The sequence below is a fragment of the Gorilla gorilla genome, chromosome 4, assembly GCF_029281585.2.
Source record: "Gorilla gorilla gorilla isolate KB3781 chromosome 4, NHGRI_mGorGor1-v2.1_pri, whole genome shotgun sequence".
NCBI classification, from domain to species: domain Eukaryota; kingdom Metazoa; phylum Chordata; class Mammalia; order Primates; family Hominidae; genus Gorilla; species Gorilla gorilla.
The window spans coordinates 17,425,251-17,438,414 of NC_073228.2; the positions used below are offsets into that span (position 1 = coordinate 17,425,251).

Consider the following 13,164-nt stretch of genomic DNA (forward strand, 5'->3'; position numbering starts at 1 on the left):
AGAAGGTGGCAGATTTAGCCTCCAACCACAAGATTGTCCATCCTGACCAGGAAGTGACATGTCACAGAGGGTGGAGCAGCCCATGTGGTAGGAAATGGCCCAGCTTGGCTCTGCCTTCTGCAGTGTGAATAACACACTGAAGCCAGAAGCTGTGGGCTGTGGGGAAGTGGCTGCATCGCCACCCAAGGGACTCTGGACTTTGCCAGACGTCGGGGTTGAGAGGAGCCACTAGCACCATCCCAGAGCTGCCAGCACCGGCCTCAGCCCAGGCGGCTCTCTCCCTGAGCTTCCTGTACCCTGACCCTCTCCAGCCTCAGACCTGAGACAGGGCTGGACAAGGAAGCCGAGAGCAGAAGAAAAGCAGAAGTGAAGCTCAGATCTGCTGGGAGGAGACTACATTTTGTCCCCTCCTGGGGTCTTGCACAGTGGCAGGTGACATTCGTGTTACAGGAATGACTGCCAGGGCCTAGGCCTCGTGGCGGTCTTCAGCTCTGCTCCTCCTGCTTGTCCCAGGTGGGTGGGCCGACCCTGGACTCGGGGAGCTCTGTCCTGAGTGGGAGAGGGCAGGGAGGGGTGCAGGCGCTGGAGTAGTGGTCATAGAGGGGAGCAGGGGCAGGGAGAGGGGAGGAGGGCAAAGGAGCACCCAGGAGCGGTCAGCAGCCCCCTCACCAGGGGACAGCAGGCGGCAGGGCACAGCACGGGGGAGGCCTATTCCTCTGTGCCCGAGACAGGAAGCCCTGGTGGGAGGTGATGCTGTGACTGTCATTGCCAAAGTTATCCAATCACAAATTTTATCTGGGACGATCACACACACAGTCACACTCACACGCACACACGGTCACACTCACACAGTCTCACACACATGCACACACAGTCACATTCACACACAGTCACACTCACACAGTCTCACACACACATGCACACAGTCACACTCACATGCACACACAGTCACACTCACATGCACACACAGTCACACAGTCACACTCACACAGACAGTCACACTCACACAGACAGTCACACACACAGAGTCACACTCACATGCACACACAATCACACTCACATGCACACACAGGCCCGCACACACCCAGTGTTTCCCTAGCCTTGCCTTTCCAGTCTCCATGGAAACTTCCCATGCCCTTCCCACCTCTGCACAGAGGGATCCTCCCACCCTCAGTCCCTGTTCCTGGGTGGACAAAGGCTGCCTGCCTGCCATTGCTTTCTCCACACGCCCAGGGTCCATGAGGGGCTGACACTGCGGCACCCCTGACCAGGCCCCTCTGGTAAGGAGACAGGATTTTGGCTTATATTTTTCAGGCTATTTTCCTCTGAGCCACCCCAGGACCGCGGCGGGCCCCGTGGGGGGATCCCTGAGTGTGCAGTGTCGCTATGAGAAGGAACACAGGACCCTCAACAAATTCTGGTGCAGACCACCACAGATTTTCCTATGTGACAAGATTGTGGAGACCAAAGGGTCAGCAGGAAAAAGGAATGGCCGAGTGTCCATCAGGGACAGTCCTGCAAACCTCAGCTTCACAGTGACCCTGGAGAATCTCACAGAGGAGGACGCAGGCACCTACTGGTGTGGGGTGGATACACCGTGGCTCCGAGACTTTCATGATCCCATTGTCAAGGTTGAGGTGTCCGTGTTCCCGGGTGAGCCCCTCCTTTTCTCAGCACCAGGCCTGCCTGAGCCTAGGGCTGGTCATTCTGTCCCTGAAGAAAGAAGTGGAACAGGAGGGTGTGAGCCTGGGGGTTGGTGACTCAGGACACTGTGTGCCGCTGTGTGTGGATGAGTGTGAGTGCGTCTTTGTGTATGGGTGCCTGCATAGGAGTGTGGTGTGGTTTGTGTGTGTGTGCACCTGCATGTGTGTGTTGGGAGGGTGGGCACCCACAAAAGCACCCTGGCCCTGTGGCTGGAGACCCCCCGCTGTGGGCCCTCCCTCACGGCCTCAGGCCTGAAACTTTCCTGGGTGGGGTCTGTGAGGCCACCCCTGACTCTGGGGTCCTTGCTACCTCCCTGTATTGCCAAGGGCCGGATCCATACTGAAGGGTGCCCACGGTCCCGCCTGGGTCTAACTCGCTCTTCCCCACGGGGAATTGGACCCCCCCATCATTGGCTCCTCTCACTCAAGGCTGCCCCTGCCCTGGGGCCTGCATGGATGCCGCCCTGTCTGGAGGGTCCTGAGGCCGCAGCCTCACAGCCCTGTCCTGGGAGCTCCTGCAGCAGCCACTGGAGGACACAGGAAGGAGCCCCAGAGCCCTGGGTGGGGTTCTCATGCTCCTGGGAACCACATCCTGCCCCTGAGGCTGACCTGTGTGTCCCCCTTATTCTCTGGCACCTTTTACCACAGGAGGGAACCCCAGAAATTGCCCCCTCAGGCAAAGGGACCTGTGGATGGAAATAAGCTGAGACTGGCATGGACCTGAGGGCCCTTTCCCAAGCCGAAGGTCATTCTTCCCTCAAAGGCCCCCTCCTGTCTCACAAGACACAAACCCAGTGGCCTCAGTGTGGTTGCTTTTCCATCGTTTTCTTCTGACAATGTCCCAGGTTCCTCGGAGCATCTTCTTGTTCTCCATTTCCCCGGGGGCGACGTGTCCCTCCTGCGCCCTTTGTGTCTTCCTATCTAGGAGTGAGGAACTAAGATCCCACCTGAGGGCGCCAGGGAGAGGAGGAAAGGGCCCTTATCCAGCTGTATTCACCACGGGCCGCCGCCCAGGCTTCACCGGGCATCCCCTGTCTAGATCTTTCTTCCTGGGCATTCGCTCCCGCTGAGAGGATGGTCCAATGGCCTTGTGGGGCCGCGGCATGGCTGCCATTTGGGGCTGAGTGGACTCGGGTCCCATCGTTCAGGGAGGACCCCACTGACTTCCTGTCTTCACTTCCAGCCTCTCTCCAGCCACTGCTGTGCCCAGGGCCCTGGCTTCGCAGTCACTCTGGGTCACCCTTCGCAGAGTAAACATCACCCCATTCCCCCAGGTCACCCTGTCCCTCCCTGGCTGGGGTGAAACCTGGAGACCCGTGCCTTTGCCACAGGTGAGCAGGGCAGCTCTCACATCTGAAATGGTGTCCTGGCTCTGCAGTACCTAGGGATGGGACAAGGAGAGGCCCAGGACCCTGGTCAGGCCTGGGTGTGGCCGTGGGGCATGATGGATGCAGGGCATCTGTCCAGCACATCATTGGTGACCTTGTCTGTGAAAATTGGAGCAGAACAGGCGAGAGTAAGCGGGAGACCCATGTGATGTCATCAAGGTTGACCTGTGTTTCACCCACAGCCGGGACAACCACAGCCTCCAGCCCCCAGAGCTCCATGGGCACCTCAGTTCCTCCCACGAAGCTGCCCGTGCACACCTGGCCCAGCGTGACCAGAAAGGACAGCCCTGAACCCAGCCCACACCCTGGGTAAGGTGCCTGCGCATAGGACTGGGCCACGCTGGCAGCCTCCCCACTGCGTGTGATGTTTAGGGGACTCGGATGTCCCTTCTTCCAGTCCCTTCTTTGTTCGCACCTCCCACACCAAACGTGAAGGTTCTATTAAGTGTCAGGCACTCCTTTTGGGATTGGGTCACAGCAGGGAACCACACAGCCACTGTCCTGCCCTGGTGGAAGTTGAGTTCTACTGCGTGGATTCACGCATTGAGCAAGTCAGCACAGAGGCTGATGTACAAATACAGCAAAGGGTAATGAATGCTGGGATGAGATGTTTGTCTCTTGGGTTTGGGGAGAGCGTGTGCAGGTGTTGGAGTTACTATTTCACTGACGATGATCAGAAGAGGGTTTGAGAATTAGAGGACATGAGCACAGAGACCTCAAGGGTTGGGGGCTGGGCACTCTGGGGTCTGGAGGAAGAAGGGTCCAGATGGAGGGAGGAGCGAGGCAAATGTCCTGTGAGGAGCCTTGGGACCTGGCCAGGCCAGGGAAGGGGGCAGATGCTCTGGGGTCCAGTGGCCCTGGTCCTCTCCCCTGCCTCCCTCGCAGCCCTGGCCAGAGTTTCATCCTGTTTGATAAGCCCAGTCCTCTGAGGAGCTGAGAGCTGAGCTGTCCGTTCATTAATTCCTTCAACAACCACTGAAGTTGTAGGGCAGATTATTGGAGACTCCGGGTAGGCAGCAGGTACTCACTGTGAATGAAACAAATGGTCCCTGCCCTCCTGGAAACGCTGTGTACAGGAGAGTTGACACCAAACAAATAACCCTTTGTGAATTCCGGGACCCCAGCTGGGTAACCCTCCATGGGGAGCACAGAGGTAGACAGCTGCGTCCTGGACACAGACCCTGCCTAGATCCCTGGCGTGACCTCACGTCCTCTCATGGTCCTGCCCTTCCTGTGTCACAGTCCTCAGGTCAATCCAGGCTGAGGGTTAGGGGCCGTGATGCTGAGACGGGATGGACTGTCCAGGGGGGTGCTTATGTGGTTGGCTGTGGTCACAGGATTGGGACACAAGGGTCAGGGGATGGTGGAGGGCACCTGGGCCTCCCCTGGGGAGGTGACTCACTGCCCGTCACCGTGTCCCCACAGCTCCCTGTTCAGCAATGTCCGCTTCCTGCTCCTGGTCCTCCTGGAGCTGCCCCTGCTCCTGAGCATGCTGGGTGCCGTCCTCTGGGTGAACAGACCTCAGAGAAGCTCTAGAAGCAGGCAGAATTGGCCCTAGGGTGAGAACCAGTAGCATCTGCTGTCCATCAAGGCCCTGTGCTGCAACACAGCCCCTCTAGGGGACTGGAATGACCTCCTGACCACTCCCTCCCCGGGCTGCTCTCCCCGCATCTCCTGGAATCCTTTCTGAGCCTCCTTCAGCCTTTTCCCTGTGCCCGATCCTCATGTGTCACACGTGAACCTGACGGACATGGACGCCCTGAGCTGTGAGTCCACGTCTCACGTGCACGCCCCGGCCAGCTAAGCCTCGGGCCATCAGCAATACCTCTGAGTGCCGGGATGCCCTCCCTGCACCCTTCCATTTCTCCAGGAGCCTGGCATTGCTTCCTCCACCGTTTTCACAGGGAGAAGCAGGTCCAGGACTCCCCTGTACCTTTGCCACCATAATGGCCCACACTCCCTGGGTCCAGGAGTGTAGAATATGCGGCTGCTTCCATTTGCTGAGTGTGTCGATTCAATGATGCTTTCAAACTTTAATAAATGACAATGTGTAGGTTTGGGATGTATCAGGCCCACTCAGTCAGACCTGAGTGAGAAATCCATTGTTCCCTGATTTCCACAGGCCTTTGCTGAGAATAGTGGACCAAGCCCCATGTTAGGCCTCTCAGAATGGGGGTCCCTGCAGAAAAGGATCCAGGATTTCCCCCAAAGCCTGACTATTCCCTCCTTCAGGTAGACACATCCTGGCCAGTGTCTTTAGGTCCCTCTGGGAGAGCTGGTAGAAGATTCTCAGTGTGAACTGTGGTAGCATAGCCAGGCCTACCCTTCCTCCTTCTTCAAGGGGACCTGACTTCTCCTTCATTCCAGGGCTGTGGGTTTTAACTGGTGCAAATTTGGAAATGGATTGAGGGCTATGACTCCTTGATGTGGTAGTTAAGTGAGTCTTTTGCTCAGTAGTGTAGACTATGTCTGTCTATACAGACGAGAGAAGATGTTATCATTTGCCCACCATTTCAGTTCCAGGGTCGCCATGATGACCTGGCCAACACCCAAGACCCCTGTGAGGCAGATGATTCCCATGAGTTCTCCTGGTCAAGGAGGGCCTCGCCTGGGGGGTTCTTACCCTTTTCTCCATTCGGCAGATACTTATGGGAGCTTTTGGTGTATCAGACACTGACCTGGCATTGGAGTCCAGCCGTGAACACCCAGGCAAGGAGCTCTGTTTACGTTGAGCCCATATTCCAGGTGGGGGATAGAAATGATAAACAAATGCAAAAATACATGAATATGTTCCAGAGGTAATGTAAAAGACAGAGGTGAAAAGAGCCACGGAGTAAAATAAGAGAAGTGGGGTGACTGCTCTGCAGGAGTGGAGGGGTCTGTGATGAAGCCCCTCTAATAGGCCCTGAGCAAGCAGGGATCAGGAGAAAGGAGGGGGTGAGCGCCAGGATCCCTGGAGGAGGAGCCCTGAGGCAGAGAGAGCAGCAGGTGCATGTGTCCTGCCAGGGGGGCATCTTAGACTTGGATCTGGAAAACACAGGAAGCAGATCCCTCTCTGGATCCAATGGCTCCAGGGCCTGCAGATAGCATTCTCTGTCTCCTCCCCAGCTTGAGCTGGATATGGCACACCAGCATCAGACAATTAAGTTTTCTGAAGGCAGGTAAGACTCGAGAGAGTCATGCATTCATTCATTCAACAGGCAATTTGTTGACTTGCCCTTGGCAGACCCTAGGATGACAGCAAGTCACAGCTGCGACCAGGACAAGATACTGCCCTGGTTCTCCATGAGCTGCCAGTCCAGACGAAACCCACGAACAAAACAGTGATAAAGACAAGAGGGAAATGTGAAATGGGTCATGAGGACCCCTAAAAAGGAAGCCACCATAACCCAGGAAGGTCAAGGAACACGCAGGCAAACCTGTCAGCTGAGGCAGGCAGAGAAGTGGGAGGCTGAGGGTCTGGACAAAGACCCGAGTGGGGAGGGTGGCAGCACCGAGGTGAACCTGGAGCCAGGAGGTTGGAGCCACTTGCTGGGTGATAGGGGCTGCCAGGACCTGTGTGCAGAGGCCAGGTCAGGTGGGTGCCATCCTGTGACAGCAGGAGCCACTGGGAGTTCAGCAGTGCCTCCCCAGGGCCGTGTGTGTGTGTCAGGGGTCACACTGCTGATTGTGGGGAGAATGAAAGGGATGAGTAAGAGCAGAAGGGGAGACCAGGTCAGGTCCCCATGGCAGGGCTGGCTACTGCCAAGCTGGGTCAAGGTCAGACCTGAACACTGGGCAGGTGGGAAGGCCCGGGATTGCACTGGGCTGGCAACAGTCCCATGATGTGAGTCGGGGGCATCAGCACCAATGACTGCAGTGCACACTGTCCCTGAGAGTGTAAATGAAGGGAGGGCTGGGCAGGACAAGGGTGCAGTGACCCCTTCATGGTGCCAGGTCCACCAAGTTTCCCCTGTCACTCTCCGCTCGGCCTCTGGTGCTATTGGGCATGATAGGAAGAAAGGAACGGAAATCTGTAAGAGGGTTGGGAGAGTCAAAGAATATGCTTAAGGCATGAGAAGGTGGAGAAGGGGTGATGCCCTCCGGGACAGACAGGAGGCAAATCCTGTATCTGACTAGCCTCCTTGCCCTTTCCAGGGTAAAGACACCCTGAGCCCATCATGTCAGGAGAACCTGCCATTCTGAGTGTGGACAGACCTGGGTTCCCGCCTCCTGGGAAGGCCTGTCCGCCATGTCTATTCCCTGGGAGGCACCTGACCATCACAGTGGACCCAGGACAGACACTAGCAGCCGCCGCTCAACAACCATGAATTTTACAGATTGATGTTTGCAGCCACAGGGCAGGTGCCAGTTTATCTGTGAAGAGGACTAGACAGGGCTCCTGCCTTTGTGGGAAATGCCATCTGGAGAGGAGCAGGCATTCGACAGATATCGGGGTTATTGATTCCTGCACCTCTGAAGAGTCTGCTTCTGCACACAAAGGGCTTTGGTAGAGATTCTTGTGGATTCAGGTCCTACCAGGTCCCTGGGTGTCCCCTCACATTGCTGCTATGGCCCTGCCCTGCCTCAGCCCACAGCCCTGAATCTCAAGGCAATTCTTAGGGTGATAATTAGAGGCCATTGGTCTTATGTGTCTGGCTGCTATGTCCAGGTTAGTTCTTGATTTTTGTGCCCACAGTACCTTGGCACTGGAGATAGGGGCAAGGTGGAGGGCACCAGGGCCTCCCCTGGGGAGGTAACTCACTGCCTGTCACCGTGTCCCCACAGGTCCCTCCTCAGCAGTGTCCACATCCTGCTCCTGATCCTCCTGGAGCTGCCCCTGCTCCTAAACAAGCTGGGGGCTGTCCTGTGGGTGAACAGGGCTCAGAGAAGCGCGGTGGGGAGGCAGAGTCAGCTGGATTGTGAGAAACAGTAACTCTGATGTCCATCGATACCGCGCCAAGCAACATACTCCCTCTTACATATGGGAATGGCCTTCTGACCAACAAATCCATGTTTCTATCAGAAGATTTGGAGGCTCTTTTCTTGTGATGTATCAGACACACAAAAGAATACATGCACTTTACGCCAAGAATACTCTTTAACCCGTGTGTGCCCACCATCCAGTTTAAGTAATAGACCATCATTCATACTCATGAAGCCCCAAACCGCTTGCTGATCTTATGCAATTTCTTTTCTATCCTTCTCTCAGAAAACCACATCCTACATTTTATTTTATTGTATCTTTTTTTATAGAGATGGGTCTTACTATGTTACCCAGGCTGGATTTGAACTCCTGGGCTCAAGCAATGGTCCTGTCTCAGCCTCTGGAGCAGCTGGGACTACAGGCATGCACCACAGCACCTGGCTCACATTCCGATGGTTATGTCCATCATCATCTTGTTTTAAGGGATTTGCCACATACATGCATATGGATTTCCAAAGGGTATGTTGTTTAGCTTTGTTTATTTTTGAACTTTCTGTGAATAGTATTAGGCATTTTTATTTCTAAGCAATCAGACTTTATCTTTCAACACTTTTTTTTTTTTTGAGATGGAGTCTCACTCTTTCACCCAGGCTGGAGTGCAGCGGTGCGATCTCGGCTCACTGCAACCTCTGCCTCCCAGGTTCAAGCGATTCTCCCGCCTCTGCCACCTGAGTAGCTGGGACTACAGGCGTGTGCCACCACGCCTGGCTAAATTTTTGTATTTTTAGTAGAGAGGGGTTTTACCATCTCCTGACCTCGTGATCCACCCGCCTCAGCCTCCGAAAGTGCTGGGATTACAGGTGTGAGCCACAGTGCCTGGACCATTCAACACTTTATTTTTGAGATTCATCCATGTTGATGTGTTGATGCACTGATGGGTCGCTTCTTTGTACTGGTCTGCATTCTGTTGTATGAGCATACCGTAACTCGCACATCCCTCTTTCTTAAACAGGCGTTTAGGTTGTTTCTTTTCTTTCTCTTTTTTGTGCTCTTCTTATTTTCCTCCTTCTCTTTCTCTATCCTTTCTCTCTCGTCTTCTCCTTCCTCTTCCTCCTGCTCTTGTCCCTCCTCGTTCTCCTCTTCCTACTCTTTCCTGCCTACTTCTCCTCCTCCTCCTCTTCTTCCTTCTCTTCTTTTTTTGTTGCCATTACTTATAACATTATGAACATATATCCTAATTTTGTCTGTCCAAAAGTGTCTCCTACAGTAGAGTTCTAAGGGAATAATTGCTAGGTTTTGCTGCATGTGTGTAATCAGCTCTACTAGGCAAGTGCAAATTATTTTCCAAAGTAACTGCACCAATTTTTGCTCCTTATCAGCAGTGCTCCTGCTTGAATCTTATCAGACTTTCTAAATTTGTTCAAGTTCATGGGTATGAAATGGTATCTCATTGTTTTAATTTGAATTTCTCTGCTTACTAATGTTAAACTCATGCTCATGTGTTTTTTGGTTATCTGAATTTTCTCTTTTGAGAAATGCCTCTTCTAATCTTCATCTACTTTCTGTTGTTTGTCTGTGTTCTTTTTTTTTTTTTTTTTTTGAGACGGAGTCTGGCTCTGCTGCCCAGGCTGGAGTGCAGTGGCGTGATCTCGGCTCACTGCAAGCTCCGCCTCCTGGGTTTATGCCATTTTCCTGCCTCAGCCTCCCGAGTAGCTGGGATTATAGGCGCCCACCACCACGTCCTGCTAATTTTTTGTATTTTTAGTAGAGACGGGGTTTCACCGTGTTAGCCAGGATGGTCTCAATCTCCTGACCTCATGATCCGATTGGTAGAAGTTCTTTGCAAGTCTTTTGTTAGTTACCAGTGCTCCACATATACTTTCCTGGTTTATTGGCTTTATGATATCTTTTGAGAAACAGGATTTTCACTTTAATGTACAAATTATTCATTTTCCTTAATGGTTTATACTTTCATCTTGCTTAACCAATTATGGATACTCCCAAATTAAAAAAAAATTATCCTATATTTTCTTCTAAAAATTTTTAAATATTCCCTTTCACAGGTAAGTCCTTGACCCATTTCTAAATGATTTTGTTTCTAGGCTGAGATAATAATCAATTTTTCTGTCTTCCATTTGGATAAACATTATCTACATTTTCCCAGCAATCTGCAATGCAACCCCTGGCAGGTATTTATTTCTATGTCTGCTTGGACCTTTTTCTAACCACTCTATTATGTTGAATTTGCCTAATTGCTTATTTTGGAACCAAAACAACATTGTTTTAATTACTATAGCTGTATTTAAATGTCTTGTTATCTGGTAAGGCATGTCACTATACATTGTTCTTTGATATTGGGAATGTCTTTGCAAATATTGGCCATTTCCTCTTCTGCAGAAATTTTAGAATTAACCAGTCAATGTACTAAAAAAGAAAAAAAATTATGTTGAGACTTTAAATGTAAATGTATGAAATTTATCTTTATAATAATTTCTCTGTCTATGAACATGGCATGTAATTCTAATTATTTATGAGCTTTTAAAATGTCTTTTAATAACATTCTATTATTTTCTCCTTGATATTTGCTCATATATTTGTTAAGTGTAATTCTGGATATTTTATGTTTTTATTCTTATTTTGTGGCTTTTTTTTTTTTTTTTTTTGAGACAGAGTTTTGCTCTTATTGCCCAGGCTAGAGTGCAGTGGTGCAATCTCGGCTCACTGCAACCCTCTGCCTTCTGGTTTCAAGTGATTCTCCTGCCTCAGCCTCCCAAGTTGCTGGGATTACAGGTGCCCGCCACCATGCCCAGTTAATTTTTTTGTATTTTTAGTGGAGACAGGGTTTCACCATGTTGGTCAGGCTGGTCTTGAACTGCTGACCTCATGATCCATCTGCCTCGGCCTCCCAAAGTGCTGGGATTACAGGCATGAGCCACCGTGCCCCGCCCCATTTTGTGGCATCTTTTATTGCATTTTCAAGTTATTCATTGCATGCATGTAGATAAACAATTGATCCTTACTGATTATATATATTTAGCAACTGCAAAAAATCTTAGTAATTGTTTTCAGTTTTATATGTAGATAATCAATTAATCTAGAATAATTTAGAGCTTTGTTTTTCTTTCTAATTCTCATGTCTTTTGTTTCTCTTTCTTGTTGTATTGTGCAGGCTAATCAAAGTGTTGAATCAAAGTAGTGATTTTGAGCAATCTTGTCCTCTTCCTGATTTTAAAGGAAAGATTTTGCCGTGGGCTGTAACGGGTTGCTTATAGGTACCTTTTAATTCCTAGTTTATCATGAAAAGTAATGGATTTCAGATAGTGGTTTTTGTGCATCTACATGATTATGTGGGTTTTCTTCTTTATTCTATTAATGTGATTCATTATATTAATTTTTTTAGATGAAGCCTCATTCTGTCACCCAGGTTGGAGTGCAGAGAAGACGATCTGTTACCCATCTAGAAAGAGAAGTGAGAATAAAAGCATTATTTTAGTCTCCTTCCTTTCAGTATGTGATCCAGGTTGGAGAACACAGTAGGGGGCGTTCCCCCAACTATTTTCTTTCCCTGGTTCCTGGATCCTGGCACCCATTTAAATGTGCTGGCCATGACTGCAGGCGTGACCCTCCAAGCCATGGCACCAGAGAAACTAGACTTCTGGGCCCAGTTACACTTCCCCAAGCACCTTAGTCTTTTGTCTTTTATTTCTCTTTGACCTCCTGTGTGACCTGTGTGCTTCCCTAAAAAACAAAACAAAACAAAACAACAATTTTAAGAAAAACTATGGGCCAGGTGTGGTGACTTATGCCTGTAATTCAGCACTTTGGGAGGCCGAGGTGGGTGGACCACCTGAGGTCAGGAGTTCAAGACCAGCCTGGCCAACATGGTGAAACCCTGTCTCTACTAAAAATACAAAAATTAGCCACACATGGTAGCGGGCACGTGTAATTCCAGCAACTTGGGAGGATGAGGCAGGAGAATCACTTGAACCTGGGAGGTGGAGGTTGCAGTGAGTTGAGATCATACCACTGCACTCCAGCCTGGGTGACAAGAGCAAGACTCCATCTCAAAAAAAAAAAAAAAAAAAAAAAAAAAAAGAAAAGAAAAGAAAAAAAAAGAAAAACTACATAATTGGGCAAAGCCTCTTTAAGGGAGGGGGCGTGCTAGATTGAACTTTATATCTTGCTATTATTATGGCCTGTGCTAAAGCATTTACCCTTAGAAAAATGGTTCTGGTTAACTTCTGGACTTAAAAATCCCCTTACTAATTAAGTACCATCTTAATCGGAGACAGAATAGGTGCCTTAAAGGGATGTAGGAACCGAATGGCCATTTTCCTGCCAATGGGACAATATTGAGACTAAAATTTGGCTATGGAAGACATCTTAACTCCTAACTGCTAAAGGCAGAACTTTCCCATTTCAAGAAGAGGCCTAGAGCTTGATTTCTTTTTCTTTTTTCTTTTCTTGTCTTTTCTTTCTTTCTTTCTTTCTTTTTTTTTTTTGAGACCGAGTCTCGCTCTGTTGCCCAGGCTGGAGTGCAGTGGCGCGATCTCAGCTCACTGCAAGCTCTGCCTGCCGGGTTCACGCCATTCTCCTGCCTCAGCCTCCCGAGTAGCTACAGGCGCCTGCCACCACGCCCGGCTAATTTTTTTTGTATTTTTAGTAGAGACGGGGTTTCACTGTGTTAGCCAGGATGGTCTCGATCTCCCGACCTCATGATCCGCCCGCCTCGGCCTCCCAAAGTGCTGGGATTACAGGCATGAGCCACCGCGCCTGGCCGAGCCTGATTTCTAATCATGCAAAAAGAAGCTGCAGTTTGCCATGAAAAAATATGCTTTATGTAGAGGATTTCTATTTCTACTAGGTGGCACTGTTGGCTTAGAAATACTATGTGCTCACCAGAGACGTGGTAGTGAGTAACCTCACCGTGGGAGAAAGGGGAGAACTCTGTTCCTAGAAGACTGCAAGGGCATCTTCCTGATTTTGCCTAACAGGATTACTTTCCTAGGCTGTAAAACTCGCTACACATTTCACACAGAGAAAGTGTAAGAGACCGCAGATAGAAAAGGACGGAGAGTTTTGTGACAAGATAGTTGAGGATTCTTTGCCAACACCCAGAATGGGCCACCAGAGGCTGGGTCCAGTCCAGGGGCCTTTGAATCATGCC

The 13,164-nt window shown here is 50.5% G+C and overlaps 1 protein-coding gene across 1 annotated transcript; it reads left to right on the forward strand.

Moving 5' to 3' along the window:
* Nucleotides 1-452: 452 nt before the first annotated feature.
* On the forward strand, nucleotides 453-4,664 carry CD300C (CD300c molecule). Its single transcript, XM_004041059.4, is given in 4 exon segments — nucleotides 453-513; nucleotides 1,315-1,653; nucleotides 3,274-3,400; nucleotides 4,517-4,664. Coding segments are annotated over 4 exon segments (675 nt in total).
* The last annotated feature ends 8,500 nt before the right edge of the window (nucleotides 4,665-13,164 follow it).